Source organism: Ascidia mentula, chromosome 8 (genome assembly GCF_947561715.1).
Source record: "Ascidia mentula chromosome 8, kaAscMent1.1, whole genome shotgun sequence".
Classification (NCBI taxonomy): domain Eukaryota; kingdom Metazoa; phylum Chordata; class Ascidiacea; order Phlebobranchia; family Ascidiidae; genus Ascidia; species Ascidia mentula.
The window spans coordinates 3,353,152-3,367,883 of record NC_138573.1 but is presented as its reverse complement, the minus strand read 5'-3'; the positions used below and the strand labels follow the sequence as shown (position 1 = coordinate 3,367,883).

Below are 14,732 nucleotides of genomic sequence, written 5' to 3'. Positions count from 1 at the left end.
TCATGCACAACCATAGAATACTAAAACAAGCATAGAATACTGTTTTAATTTTCTACGGTACAACTAAGCACAAGTATTTTTGCAGTAAAACAAAAAAAACTTGTTAAAAAACTGCTACGCATGACTGATTTTGACCTCGTCTGGCGGGAAAAATATACTTTTCCCGGGAACTATAGAACTGGCAACAATTCCAAAGATCCTAAAGTTAAATTAAGGTTGCTTCAGCTTTAAAGGCATTCGAGAACCATGGACGTGGAAATCGACCAAGAGCTTCGTGAGGCTGAACGTCAGTACATGGATTTTCTTGACGATGGGGTAGGACGTGATTGAATACATTTTATATTTTAAGATATTTGCACGGGTATATGTTTAGGTCACCGACCAAGGCGTTTACGCAGACCTTGTGAGACACATGATAGAGAAGAACCAGTACCGTATTGTTGTCAACATTAACGACTTGCGAAGAAAAAATGACACAAGATGCAAAAAGTTTGTTTTAAAGTAGTGACTGAATTGGAAACTTGCCTTTTGAAAGTTTTCTGACAGACATGTATCGGTAATCTGGTTTCGTTTTTATTGTAAAATGCATTTCATGGCTTATATATTCCATATGGGAAAAAGTATATATCCATTCAGAATATTATCAACACAAACTTTCAGAATACTTTCAACAATCCTTGCAGAAAAAACTGATTCATCAACATAAGAAAGCATACATTATTTCACACATGATCTGTGCAATTAATTGTTTGCTAAAAAAGTGTCTGTGCAAATTACGAACTTTAACAAACCCTGTGTTTTTTAAAGGTTATTGAAAGGATGTTTTGAGGAGTTGGGGGCTTTCCAGCGTGCTTTGAAAAGCTATGTTGCATCAATTGATACGGTTTATGCAAAACAACATGAAGAATTTTTTGTCGGGTTTGAAGGAAGGTTTGTTCACAAAATTTATTGTAGTTTTGGAGCAAAGCATGTCACCCCTCGCACTTTGATCTCCAGCTACCTTGGAAATCTTGTTTGTGTCGAGGGAATTGTTACTAAATGCTCTTTAGTGAGGCCAAAGGTATAGAAATATCAAGCAACAAAAGTTTATAGTTTATCTTAATATCTGTTTGGTTGTCTTGTGTATTTATTTGAATTTCTTTCTGTTCACAATAAGAATTAAAATGTACTGTCAGGTTGTTCGAAGTGTGCATTTTTGTCCTGCCACCAACAAAACGCTTGACCGTCGCTACACAGACATGACATCTGCATCACCCTTTCCGAGTAGTTTAGTTTACCCAACGAAAGATGAGGAAAACAATCCTCTGGATACAGAGTTTGGTTTGTCAGTGTACAAGGACCACCAAACATTAACAATACAGGTATAGTAGTAATGTCACTTTGCCATCCTTGTGTTGATATGCCAGTGTCATGAAAATACTAGAACTGTGATTCGCTATACTTATTTTGAATCTGAATATTTACATACACATGTATACATATATATATATATTATTGTCAAATACTGTAATTCAGTCCATATTCGATTAATATAAACGAACGCAGCAATATTTTTTTGTCGACAAAAGCTGTTCAGCATGTCCAAAAATTGTCATGTGATTGCACCTAAATTGTTGCGTTAAATGTCCATTTCTTTCATACAGAGCAAGAAGAGTCTGGCTACAAGGCTATACTCACCGCTATCGACGACCACCTGGAATGCATGCTCGCGATAGCAGACACTGTTAAGACGGAAGCTGCGTTAGCTGTGCACACGTTACAGAATATGGATGTAAAGGTCATCCTTCTCACTGGAGATAATAAGAAAACAGCAAGGGCGATCGCCAGACAGGTTGGTGTTTAATTGGTTTCAGATATGGGAGACAGAACTTCCATGCTATAGTTTTGATCTAACAAAAGCGGTTGACGCTTTATTAAGTTGTGCGGTATAGAAAAAATGAGCAACAAAAGGCACACTGTTTATGAAGCGGTAACCGCGACACAAGGCAATGCGGTCTCCACGTAACGTACTTTTGCGCCAATGAAACTATCCCAAAATCCTTTTTTAATTTGATTGAACGAAACAAGACTTGTCCCCTAGCAACATACTTTTACCGCATGCTTAGTGCACAAACTGTTGGGTTGGATGGTAGTGGCAATGTGGGTGATTGGCAGCATTGGTCAAGCGCCCGACCCGTATACCAAGCAAAAAACCTGATCGGGATTCGTGCCCGGGACACCTGGGTTCAAATCCCGGTGTGGTCAAAAAAAAAAAAAAAAATGTGGGCAGAAACCACGTGTTGTTGAGAAAAGTGAGCTCAATGCGAGCCGGGGCGTGTGCACTGATACGTTGTATTGTATTTCGCCCATAGCGCTTGTACTCACGCTTACCGATCTTTCTGTCCAACTATAAAGCACTCTGCTCCCCTCTGCCTTCAGTTTGTGGTGAGCCAGTTGGATTGAATTCGGTGAGATATCGAAGCTTGCACACAAGTGATGTTTTACTTACAAAAAAACGGCAAAAATATCGAACATTGAATTTGCTGTTCATTTGATCATGGAAGGTGGGCGAGGCATGAATTACGGCCTTAAACAAATCATAAGGTTGATTTAAATCAAGACTGCTTCGTTGCCTGTTTTATTCGACTAGATGTAAATTTATGTCCGAACCTCCTTTTGGTATGATATCGGTGAATACATAGCGTTTGGGGATTCTCAAAAATACGCGCAAACTACGAAAACCAATAAAGTATAAAATAAAACTTGCAAATCCTTTTGAGTTCAACTTAAATTGACAAATTACGTAATCAATGCAATTTAATGAATACACAGTTCTCGTACACAAGGTACAGCAACAAATTAATAAAATTTCCGAAATATAGCACCTTTGCACAACCAAACGATTATGAGTAAAACCTCCACAAAATTTGCGCTAAGTATACTGTCTTATATACGCAAACCACAACGAAATTACCCACACTAATCAAGTTTTCTAGAAAATACGTCAACCTTCCTTCGTATTATGATTGAGTAACCAACACTATCCAAGTTGTCGCAGAATTTCTGTGGAAACCTGCAGAATAAAGTGGCATTTATTTAAGTTACTACTAGTGCTGCCAGGCATGTTTTATTGTTGCAATATGCGGCCCTTCTGGCAGTAATTTTGTTACATCAACGTTTCGGCCACCATGGCTGCAGCAGCCAAAAAAATGTGAATAATGAAACGTGGACAAGGCGCACAAACAGAGAAAAACGCTCGAGTCGAAGAAGAAGAACTATAAGAAAAGGCGAGGCGAATACATATGTATTACTGCACGGTGACTGAAACGTTGGTTTAATCAAATTATTGCCCGAAGAGCCGTATTACAGCAGTGGTATTTATTTGTTACTGCACCTTGAGTAGGTGGTCGTTGTGTCATTATAGCAATCATTCGTTAGTTCCGTAAAACACAAATTAATTTTATGGCATATCCGTCAACATGATTTTCGTCGCGTATTTTGGAGATACCCTAGTGTTTGTACTTTCGTGGAAATCTCTGACTTGGTTATGCTTAGACATGACGTAAAGGTATTTGGTAGCGAATAAACATCACAGCGTATGTAAAACAAATATGCGTTTTCATCCAGTTTATGCTGCAAATTTGTCATGCACTTGCGCAACAAAAGAGGGTCGAGTCGAGCCAGGGCTGGTTTCGCTGTGTGTTTTGTTGCTTTACGCGGGTATAATATTTCGCCCGTGGCTCAGGACCCTCAGAATTTGAAGCCTTTCATTGCTATATATAGTACTGGGCTTCCACAAGTCTTGCGTTTGTGGTGACCTAGTTTGTAGAATCAGTTTACTAGACTTTCTGCAACATCTGGTTACGATTTACTCCTTGGAAACTTGTGATATCTGGCTTTTGAAAAATATCCTATAATCGCCTGAATGACTTAAATTTTTGTGCGATTATGAAAGAAAGGTTTGGAATGCCTCGCCAGGGCTGATGTGTTATTTGTTGCTTTAAACTTTTCATTGAGATTCTGTCCCTCACTTTTGTTGTAGTTCCAGGAAATATGTTGCCTTTGTACATTTTTAAAACAAGGTAAGAATGAGTTTGTACATAACCTAACATTATAAGGAAAGGAAATTTTAGTCCTTCCAATGAACTCAAAAACGTTTAAAATCTGTAGGCTATCACTTTCTACGCGTTTTTTTTTTACCAGAAAGCACTTAATTTCTTTATGTAAACGTAGAAAGAGCGGTTTAATAACTTTACAAAAATGCTTTTTTGACAATCACAAACATTCACTTATATTCTTACCACCAAAATGGGAGTCGAATCGAGCCAGAGCTTACGGGTTATCACTGAAATGAGGATCGCCGCTGTGGTATATTAAGTCGCCCAAGGCTGTGGACTCCTGCAATACAGGCCATTAGGGCGAATATGTATCCGGTTTAAGCTGCGTGTTTACTATTTGTGGTGCTTGTAACCCTTTCACTGTCTATTAACTAGCTAATTTTCACCGTAAAATCATTAACTTTCGGCGACCCAACTAATTCTAATAAAGGGTTTGAGTTTGCTCTCTTTTATTGGTCGTGCGCTTGTGTACTACTGCCTAATCTAACAATACTGAATTACCCCTGTGACTTGCAGTCGGTTCCAAATCAGTTCAACGAAACACATTTGACAAACGACGAACTTAATTTTGACAGGCTGGAATCCGGAAGGTTTACGCCGAAGTGCTTCCGTCCCACAAAGTCGGTAAAATCCGACAACTTCAGGAAAGCGGGGAGAAAGTGGCGATGGTTGGTGACGGAATTAACGACTCTCCCGCCCTCGCACAAGCCGATGTTGGAGTGGCGATCGGAACCGGCACTGATGTGGCGGTGGAGGCGGCTGATGTTGTTCTTATCAGGGTCTGTATATTGCTTGTTAACATACCTGCTTTCCGGCTTAATAGTGTTCGTAATTAAAAGCGAGTGATTCTTCTTGTTCTGTAAAACGACAAGGTTTTAGCTCCGAAGATAACATTTGAATCCTGAAAATAGTTATTGTTTAGATAGTGACCCTATTGGAACCGTGTCCTTGCGCGCATTTTACCATTGTTCATTCCCGCATAATAACTCTACATGAAAAAAATGCTTTTTTAAGTCCTCTTATCACAGCTGACTTCTTTCTTAGAACGATCTTATGGACGTGGTGGCAGCGATCGATTTGTCAAAGTCAAAGATTTGTCAAAGTTGGTGATCAGGAGAATTCGAATCAATTTCGTCTTCGCCTGTGTCTACAACCTGGTGGGGATTCCACTCGCCGCGGGGGCCTTCTACGTTTTGGGAGCCGTCCTCGAGCCGTGGATGGGCTCGGCCGCCATGGCCCTCAGCTCTGTGTCCGTGGTTTCCTCGTCGCTCTTTCTGAAATTGTAAGTCTTGGTGTTTTACACATTGTGAACTTTTTGGCATTTTTGTCTGCAGATGTAAATGTTATTGTGGCGTTATTGTTGTTTGACAAAAGTTTTGTGCAAAACTGTCCGCGTTTTAGCCTGACGCGAAACCTCAAACGTCATCGTGATGACGTCTTTGAATTACCGCGTGACGCAACGACGATGGAAATATTTTCACAAACACTCACTGAAAGTACAAGAAGCAGTCGACATGATATTGTTCTAAACGATCCGATTTTACCAATTCACCCCCATCTATTGAAAGTGGTCTCTCTTCCTTATATTGATGAAGAATCTATGATGCAGTAACTTTTCGACGTAATCGTGGTAAACGCAACTCGGTAGCTGTGGCCATTTCTAGCTGTTTAGTTGTAGCGGTGATGGGTCAACACAGGTTTTTGTAGCTGGAGTAGTTTATTTGTTGCCTTTTGCGCGACTTAAAAACACACAATTTGTGTGAATTTAAGTTTGTTCCACAACGCTACACTAATATATATCTCCTCGCGTTTTGTGTGCAAGAAATTAAAACTACGAAAATATTTATTCCCGATGTCAATGACAGATACAAGAAACCCAGTCACGACGCCTTTCCCGCTCCGCGTTACGTCAACGCCACTGACGTCATCAGCGATTACCAAGTCGAGGCGATATCCGGTGTCGAGGGGGCGGTCAAGCCTAAATCCAGTTCCGAAATCGGGCGCCACCTGTCTGCGATTAAGACGAAGGTCATGGAGTCGTTGCATTCGCTTTCCATCGCTGAGAACGACGGCCAGGGCAGCATCGGAGGAAAGAAATCTTACACAGCACCCGGGTCTCGGCACTCCACAGAGAAACGTTCGCTCTTGTTGGACGACGAAGACACCGAGGAGATGCTGTAAGATCAGTGGATGATTTTCAGTTCGAGTGCATCGGAAAGTGCTGTGTCATCTGCATGGCGCCACCAGGCGGTCAATGCTGCGCTCGTGTTGTGTCACTCACAGATAATCCGTTGCCGATTGTTTGACCGGTTGTTTCATTTTCCTGCTTTGGTCTGAAAACGACCTCCGCTAGGGTTGTAGTGTTTAAACATTGCGCCATGTTACAAAGCTGCATTACGAAAAAAGGGCAATTGGAATTGGACCGATTGAAACATGGTTTAATAATTTTATCCATTGGAGAATTGTAAACATTTTGTAATTTCAAAAATCCTTATACCGGGTGCAGCTTTGTCGAAAGGGCGTTGGGTTTAAACCTTCCGAACCCTGCTGTTTTCTGTGAAGTGTGTTTACTTTTCAAAGATTTTATGTGATTTTTCATCATGTTGCAGCATTTTTTACTAACAGTTCATCACCTGCATGCAAACCAGAAACATTAACAAACCAAAGATGCTATTGCAACGCCGTCGACTCACTTGCACCAGAAGTCCTACCGTGATTTTTCATTACACTGAATGTTTTTCCAAAAAACTATTGAATAGAGCTAACGTCACAAGTAAGCTTTGCGGCTTTAAGTCTCGAGTCTTAGCAATAGTGATTGACAACGTAAAACAGATAATTCCAATTGTCCGCTTGCTGTTACAAGTAACTGTTCATTTCTGTATGGCAATCTTTTCAGTCCGGTCATACAATTTTCCTAGAAGCTATAAAATGTGCATATTTGTCTTAAAATTGTTGAAATTGATGTTATGTTTGCCCCTTGGTCTGCAGAAAACACGTTTCTAGTGCACTTTTAGATATATGTTCGCCTTTCTATTTAACCGAACTTGGTAATTCCTTAGTTTTCTACACACGTTTCATGCATTTATTTCATTAAAACAACAAAGCTAATCGCTATACAAAGGGTCTGACTGTGGTAAGATGTTAAAACGAAACAGAATATTGCGGGAAATACAATTGACCAAATCGAAAATTCCTCTTGGTCACCGAGAACAATGGCAAAAAGAATAGAATTATATTCCATTAAAGAAGTGGTCCCAACCTGAAACATATCGCGTACCAAGTCCCCTTAGTAGCCACGAACCACCTGCGTTGTATCGAAATAAGTTATGGCACTAATGCGTGAAGTGCCACCGCGTCTAAAAACTTTTTAAAATTCTGAACATCTTTAAATACTTTCCTGTTAATTCAATGTAAGAATAATTGCAGCAAATATTAAGCTACAACTGATCGCAATTACTTTACTGGCATGTAATTAACCTTTTGTCAATGCCCAGGATTCCGTGCGACAACCCTGATTTATGGAACAGTGAATCTACGCCTCTTTTGACGTCAGAAAGCGTCGAATTGGAAAAAGGGTGAAGATTTTTTCAAGTGAACACTTTGCTTGGGATGTTTTACAATGTTTGGAGTTAGGTTGCTAGAATTTCGTTCACACAGCATTTGAAGGCTGCGTTCACAACAGGCATCTCGTGCTGTTGGTTCTTATTCTGTGCAGAAATTATATTTTTTTTATTCAGGGCGCGTTTTGAAACCACAGTAAACTTAACAAAGCCTCAGCTGCAAAAAGTGCGTGCATGTCACTGTCTGAGAATGCAATATCGTTTTCATCGCACTGTAATTTCCAGCATTTCATTAGTGTATGTTTAAAGGTGGTTAAACGCGGAAGTTTATGTTTGTGCCATTTTTATTTCGCAAGTATTACACCTGCTCAAAATAGTGGGAGTGCTATGATTTATCGCAATAAAACGAGTCTACGTTTTTGAAAGAGTTTGCGGCAATAGATATTCCTGAAACACAAGCAAGCATGAAAACTGAAAATAGGCTTTGACCACCAGGTATCATAATGAATTATGAATCTGACGCTCTTCTGGTGGAGAACAACAAATATACACCTTTTGTTTAAAAAAGATTGTATTTTCTGACGTTTCGCCTGTACGTACGACTAGGCTTCTTCAGAGAATAAAACAAACACAGTAGCGAAGCGAACCAACAGGGCAAAGAAATTGAGCGACGAAAAAACAAAAGGGCGTAACAGCTAAAACACAGCGGGACATAATTCAATGGACAACATCGATCATGGGTCAAACGGCCAAACGCATGATGGGGCCTTCTCGAAAAAATATATAAAAAATGTTAAATGATATAAGTTTGTTCATGCACAACCATAGAATACTAAAACAAGCATAGAATACTGTTTTAATATTCTACAGTACAACTAAGCACAAAGTATATTTGCAGCAAAACAAAAAACCTTGTTAAGAAACTGCTACGCATGACTGATTTTGACCTCGTCTGGCGGGAAAAATATACTTTTCCCGGGAACTATAGAACTGGCAACAATTCCAAAGATCCTAAAGTTAAATTAAGGTTGCTTCAGCTTTAAAGGCATTCGAGAACCATGGACGTGGAAATCGACCAAGAGCTTCGTGAGGCTGAACGTCAGTACATGGATTTTCTTGACGATGGGGTAGGACGTGATTGAATACATTTTATATTTTAAGATATTTGCACGGGTTATATGTTTAGGTTACCGACCAAGGCGTTTATGCAGACCTTGTGAGACACATGATAGAGAAGAACCAGTACCGTATTGTGGTCAACATTAACGACTTGCGAAGAAAAAATGACACAAGATGCAAAAAGTTTGTTTTAAAGTAGTGACTGAATTGGAAACTTGCCTTTTAAAAGTTTTCTGACAGACATGTATCTGTAATCTGGTTTCATTTTTATTGTAAAATGCATTTCATGGCTTATATATTCCATATGGGAAAAAGTATATATCCTTTCAGAATATTATCAACACAAACTTTCAGAATACTTTCAACAATCCTTGCAGAAAAAACTGATTCATCAACATAAGAAAGCATACATTATTTCACACATGATCTGTGCAATTAATTGTTTGCTAAAAAAGTGTCTGTGCAAATTAGAAACTCTAACAAACCCTGTGTTTTTTAAAGGTTATTGAAAGGATGTTTTGAGGAGTTGGGGGCTTTCCAGCGTGCTTTGAAAAGCTATGTTGCATCAATTGATACGGTTTATGCAAAACAACATGAAGAATTTTTTGTCGGGTTTGAAGGAAGGTTTGTTCACAGATCACTTTCCAAAAAATTACTTGCAGTCAACTAATATATTTTTTTCTTTATTCAATACCATAGGATAGCATTCCACTAAACTTTTTGTTTTGTATCCATAAAGAAAATTTTTATGTACATTGCTACTATATTAACCAGGTTTACAAAATTTATTGTAGTTTTGGAGCAAAGCATGTCACCCCTCGCACTTTGATCTCCAGCTACCTTGGAAATCTTGTTTGTGTCGAGGGAATTGTTACTAAATGCTCTTTAGTGAGGCCGAAGGTATACAAATATTAAGCAACAAAAGTTTATAGTTTATCTTAATATCTGTTTGGTTGTCTTGTGTATTTATTTGAATTTCTTTCTGTTCACAATAAGAATTAAAATGTACTGTCAGGTTGTTCGAAGTGTGCATTTTTGTCCTGCCACCAACAAAACGCTTGACCGTCGCTACACAGACATGACATCTGCATCACCCTTTCCGAGTAGTTTAGTTTACCCAACGAAAGATGAGGACAACAATCCTCTGGAAACAGAGTTTGGTTTGTCAGTGTACAAGGACCACCAAACATTAACAATACAGGTATAGTAGTGTATAGTACTTTGCCATCCTTGTGTTGATAGACTAATGTCATGAAAATACTAGAACTGTGAATCCCAAGCTGTGTTGCACTGACATGCAAGGGGTTCTTGAATAAGCAAGAGCAGTCCTTTCATCAAAATGATATATATTTTGTTTTTCTTCTGTTGCCTTGGTACATCACCATGGCTTCTAAACTTTTGATCTGGAGCCATCGGCCAATGATTTTATAAATATGGGATGTTGACACGAAAGTTTTGTATCTTTCACATAATCCAGGATCAATGGATGTTGAATTTGTGTTTAAATCGTTATTGCTTAGGAAATGCCTGAAAAAGCGCCAGCCGGACAACTACCGAGGTCTATTGACATCATTGCTGACGATGATCTTGTTGATCAATGTAAACCTGGAGATAGGGTGCAAATTATTGGAGCATATCGTTGTCTTCCTGGGAAAAAAGGTGGACATACCTCCGGCATATTCAGGTGGACTAAAACGTTTCAAACTTGCATAGATGGCCTATGTATTGGCTTGTTTACAGGACAACTGTTTCAATGCACGCAATTGTTAGTTTTCATTAAACAGTTATGGGGAAAAAATGTTTATACGATTTTTTAGGACGTATGTTTTTTTGGCCCAACTAAAAATGATACAAACATAATGCCACAGTTGACTTCTTTTGTTCTCAGACGACGATATTTACACTGTGGTTGCAAACTAAATGTTCTGTGACTTTTCAGAACTATCCTGATAGCCAACAACATCAAGGCATTAAGTAAAGATGTGGAGCCACTATTTACACCAGAAGACATCAGTAACATTAGGAAGTTTTCAAGACAAAGGAGTATTGATGTGTTTGACACACTAGCAAGATCACTTGCACCTTCAATTCATGGGCATGATTACATTAAGAAAGCTGTACTTTGTATGCTGTTGGGGGGCACAGAAAAGGTTTGTGTGGATTTCAAATGGATAAATCAGTTAAGAATCTATATTACTGCAAAGCTGCAGACAGGGTGTGTACACGCACTGTTTCGACCTGTAAGGTCTCATCAGTGCAGCTGTTGAGTGGCACTGTGCTAGCTTTCACACTAGCAGGCACACTAGTCTCCACTTTGTGGTACCTTTCGGTCAACGTCGATCTGCAGGGTACCCTATACTAGTACCGAACAACAGAGACGACGAACCACTGTGGAGCGCACTATGGCCAAACGGAACCCTTACAGGTCGAAACAGTGCGTGTACACACCCTGTCTGCAGCTTTGCAATATTATGGCTTTTTTTGCAATCTATATTACCTTTTTCACATTTAATTGATGTTGAAACTTTGATGCAGATTTTAGAAAATGGAACACGCCTTCGTGGAGATATTAACGTTTTGCTGATTGGAGATCCCAGCACTGCTAAATCCCAGATGTTAAGATATGTGCTCTACACTGCACCGAGAGCTATCACTACTACAGGAAGAGGAACCACAGGGGTAAAAAAATACATTTGCACTTTAAAGTCAAACTTGACTGTGTAAGCTTCTCATAAATCTTCGTTGTTGTTTTATTTATTTATTTTCTATCTATTCCTTTCCACACTAATTGGGTGGAAAAATTTATGTAACAGAAATCGGGGGTCTGAGAAAAGATTTACAAAATAAGTTAGTAATTACAAAATAAGTTAGGTTAGTGGCCCTGAAAGTTTTGGAAATCTTGCATTAATATGCTGTGTGGAAGTAAACACTATTTTAACTTTTCATTTATCCTGGGACAAGGCCAAAGTCTGTTAAATTGTCAGATACATTTTACAAAACAACACTGAAACCATTTGTGATATTTCTGACCAGGTTGGTTTGACTGCTGCAGTAACAGCTGATGAGGAAAGTGGTGAAAGAAGGTTAGAGGCTGGTGCTATGGTTCTAGCAGATCGTGGGGTGGTGTGCATCGACGAGTTTGACAAAATGAGTGACATAGACCGTACAGCCATTCATGAAGTAAGTACGATTTAAACACAATTTCAAGAAGTATATAGTTTGTTTTAAACTGAGTTTAAGTTATTTATTTTAAGTTTGTACTAAACTTGGTTCAATTTTCAAACAGGTTATGGAGCAGGGCCGTGTAACTGTGGCTAAAGCTGGAATCCATGCAACGCTTAATGCCAGATGCAGTGTTTTGGCTGCTGCCAACCCTGTCTATGGAAGGGTAAGTAACTTATATGTGGAAATATTGCAGTTTAGGATTGTATGAAACAACTTTAAAATGGAGAATAAGCACCAGTGTTTTTTTATGTTACTGTGCAGCTTCATTTAAACCATTTGCGTTTTTTACATTTTGTCCATATATATTTTTAAGTGATTTTGTTGTTTTAATTTTAAATTTTAGATATACATACTTCTTGCCACTTAAAGAAGGACTTGTGCTACATTTTAACCTTTTTTATGTTTATTTTTGCAGTATGACCAATATAAACCCCCAATGGAGAACATAGGTATGCAGGATTCCTTGTTGTCACGTTTTGATCTCCTGTTTATTGTTCTTGATCAAATGGAACCAGAAAATGACCGGAGAATTTCCGATCATGTTTTAAGAATTCACAGATATCGGTCGCCTGCGGAACAAGACGGAGATCGTAAGAATGCTTGTTGTATTTCAAAACAACTAGCCGTATTATGTGTATTGGGTACTTTTATGGAAACCTACTCTTTGTGACTGCAGTAACACTCATTTCTGAGTTACAGACATTAGGCCGTTTTTGCATGAAACAAATCGATGCCATTGATAAATTGCGTTGGTCTAAATCTTACTTTTATTCAGCTTTGCCAATCAATGTTGGGGCCGACATACTGTCAACTAATAACCCAGACAACGAAGAACAAGATAAGCAAGAAACCCCCATATATGAAAAGCACGATCATGTCCTTCACGGGGACAACAGCGGGAATGTTAAAACCACAAAGTAGGTGTAACTCATTTTAGAAAGTGATGAAGGTATTTAAATGTATATCATATTAATTGTTATGCGTGTGTGTGTTTTATGCTGAACAAGTGGTGAAAATTGTTGTGACACTTTTGGTAGTTGAAATTCAAACCGGTTTATTAAACAATACCCTTTCATGAGGTAGTTCTCATTAGAAATGTTTGTTGTTTTAGATTGGTGAGCATGGGATTTATCAAGAAATATGTCCATGTTGCAAAGATCATAAAACCTGTACTTTCCCGAGAAGCCGCTAATTGCATTGCAGAAGAATACGCCAAGCTGAGGTGCCAGGATCAAGAAAACAACGATAAAGCCAGAGTAAGTTGAAGCAAAGGTACAAGAAGCCTAAGAAACGAAACAATTTTTACCATTGATTCAGTGTATCCTATCTAATAAAATTTAGTTTTGTCACATTTTTCTGACCGATAAAACCTTAGACTGATAAAACCAGAAATTAAATAATGACCTTTCATGGAGAAGTTTCTTTTTTACTTGTGTTTGAGATAATATTTTGATTTTCCTCTTGTTGTAGACAACACCAGTTACAGCCCGTACCCTTGAAACGTTGATTCGATTGGCCACAGCACATGCAAAAGCAAGAATGTCTCGGACTGTTTCGATGCGAGATGCAGAGGTTGCCATCGAGCTTGTTCAGTTTGCCTACTTTCACAAGGTACAACATTGAATCATTGAAATATTTTAGTGTGTTTAAACATAGTTCAAGAGATTTACTGGTGCGTTTATCTGTTTTTGTGTGCAACAAATTCATCACTCATTACTTTGCACTGTAAGTGATTTTTTGGTACAAAAATGTTTTTTTTGTGGTTTTAAAATGTTTTGAAGCAAAGTTGTGTTGTTTTTTGCCTCAGGTGGAGGAGAGAGAAAGAAAACGACGACGACATGATGAAGAGCAGTTAAGCGAGGAAGAGGAAACAGGAGAAATTGAGACTCCAAGGAAGAGAAGAAAGAAGGGGTGAGGGCATTGGACATCACACCCTTTGCTGATTGTCTTATGATGCTGTTTTTGTACAGGGGAAAATCAAATGGTGTAAATGGATCTGGGGATCCGAACGACCCTTACAACTTTGATTCTGCGGAAGAAGATATGCCAGAAAGTTAGGATTTTTTAAAAACTTTTTGGAGCGTTATGTGATGGAATTGTGTGTTAAGTTAGTTATCAAAAGCCTGGAAGTTGCTTTAATCAGGATTAACTTAAATTCCCTCGCAAAGAAGTATTTTCTTTTCTGTTAGTTGCTACAAAATCTCCTGCACCCCCGCAACAGACAGAAGGAAAGGGCGATGCCCCCACATCCGTGCCTGTGTCCAAAGAGCGTTTGAACAAATTTCGAAGTGCTGTCCACAGCAAGTTCCAAGCAGCACACAAACAGAGTTTAAGTGTCACTGAGGTGTGTGTCATTTGTTACAGCCTATTTTTTGAAATACTATGTAGTTTGTAAGTGTTTTAAAATATTTCTGCTCAGATCACTACTTGGGCAAACTCTCAAACCAGCGATACGTTTTCCACCCAAGAAGTGAACAGCTGCCTCTCACAAATGATGGAGGATAACCAAGTAATGGTATCAGATGACCTTGTGTTCCTCATCTAATTGTTTAGGTTGCAGTGTCTTACTGACTGCTTTATACGAGTTGGCATTTGTTGAGTGTAAATACAAGATCATGCTGTTGCGATGTTTACTTTTGTCAATAAACTTGTTCCTGGTTTTTGTATAAAACTGTTTGTTGCTTTTCAAAAGTGTCGACCTTCTTCTGAAATTCTGGTCTGACCCTGGTAG

The 14,732-nt window shown here is 38.8% G+C and overlaps 2 protein-coding genes across 2 annotated transcripts; both read left to right on the top strand.

The window, feature by feature from the left end:
• Positions 1–1,238: 1,238 nt before the first annotated feature.
• On the top strand, positions 1,239–6,104 carry LOC145910813 (copper-transporting ATPase 2-like). The gene is made up of 5 exons (XM_082998020.1): positions 1,239–1,320; positions 1,644–1,831; positions 4,673–4,876; positions 5,142–5,379; positions 5,963–6,104. Exons 1-4 carry the CDS (start codon positions 1,239–1,241, stop codon positions 5,205–5,207), a joined length of 540 nt encoding a protein of 179 aa, XP_082854146.1. The 3' UTR covers positions 5,208–5,379; positions 5,963–6,104.
• Positions 6,105–8,654: 2,550 nt separating this feature from the next.
• Positions 8,655–14,653, top strand: LOC145912546 (DNA replication licensing factor MCM3-like). Its single transcript, XM_083000047.1, has 18 exons — positions 8,655–8,784; positions 8,844–8,959; positions 9,278–9,400; positions 9,571–9,676; positions 9,792–9,977; positions 10,297–10,460; positions 10,716–10,926; positions 11,312–11,455; positions 11,810–11,956; positions 12,063–12,164; positions 12,417–12,591; positions 12,777–12,918; positions 13,113–13,257; positions 13,472–13,612; positions 13,809–13,912; positions 13,972–14,054; positions 14,191–14,345; positions 14,421–14,653. Exons 1-18 carry the CDS (start codon positions 8,716–8,718, stop codon positions 14,544–14,546), a joined length of 2,439 nt encoding a protein of 812 aa, XP_082856173.1. The 5' UTR covers positions 8,655–8,715; the 3' UTR covers positions 14,547–14,653.
• The last annotated feature ends 79 nt before the right edge of the window (positions 14,654–14,732 follow it).

Bases quoted from the DNA above. Each gene is read 5' to 3' on its own strand.
- LOC145910813 (XM_082998020.1), top strand. From the start codon at position 1,239: ATGACATCTGCATCACCCTTTCCGAGTAGTTTAGTTTACCCAACGAAA. The intron at 1,832-4,672 runs GTTGGTGTTTAA...TAATTTTGACAG, and splicing joins CAAGGGCGATCGCCAGACAG to GCTGGAATCCGGAAGGTTTA. The intron at 4,877-5,141 runs GTCTGTATATTG...CTTCTTTCTTAG, and splicing joins CTGATGTTGTTCTTATCAGG to AACGATCTTATGGACGTGGT.
- LOC145912546 (XM_083000047.1), top strand. From the start codon at position 8,716: ATGGACGTGGAAATCGACCAAGAGCTTCGTGAGGCTGAACGTCAGTAC. The intron at 9,677-9,791 runs GTATACAAATAT...ATGTACTGTCAG, and splicing joins GCTCTTTAGTGAGGCCGAAG to GTTGTTCGAAGTGTGCATTT. The intron at 12,592-12,776 runs GTAAGAATGCTT...ACTTTTATTCAG, and splicing joins TGCGGAACAAGACGGAGATC to CTTTGCCAATCAATGTTGGG.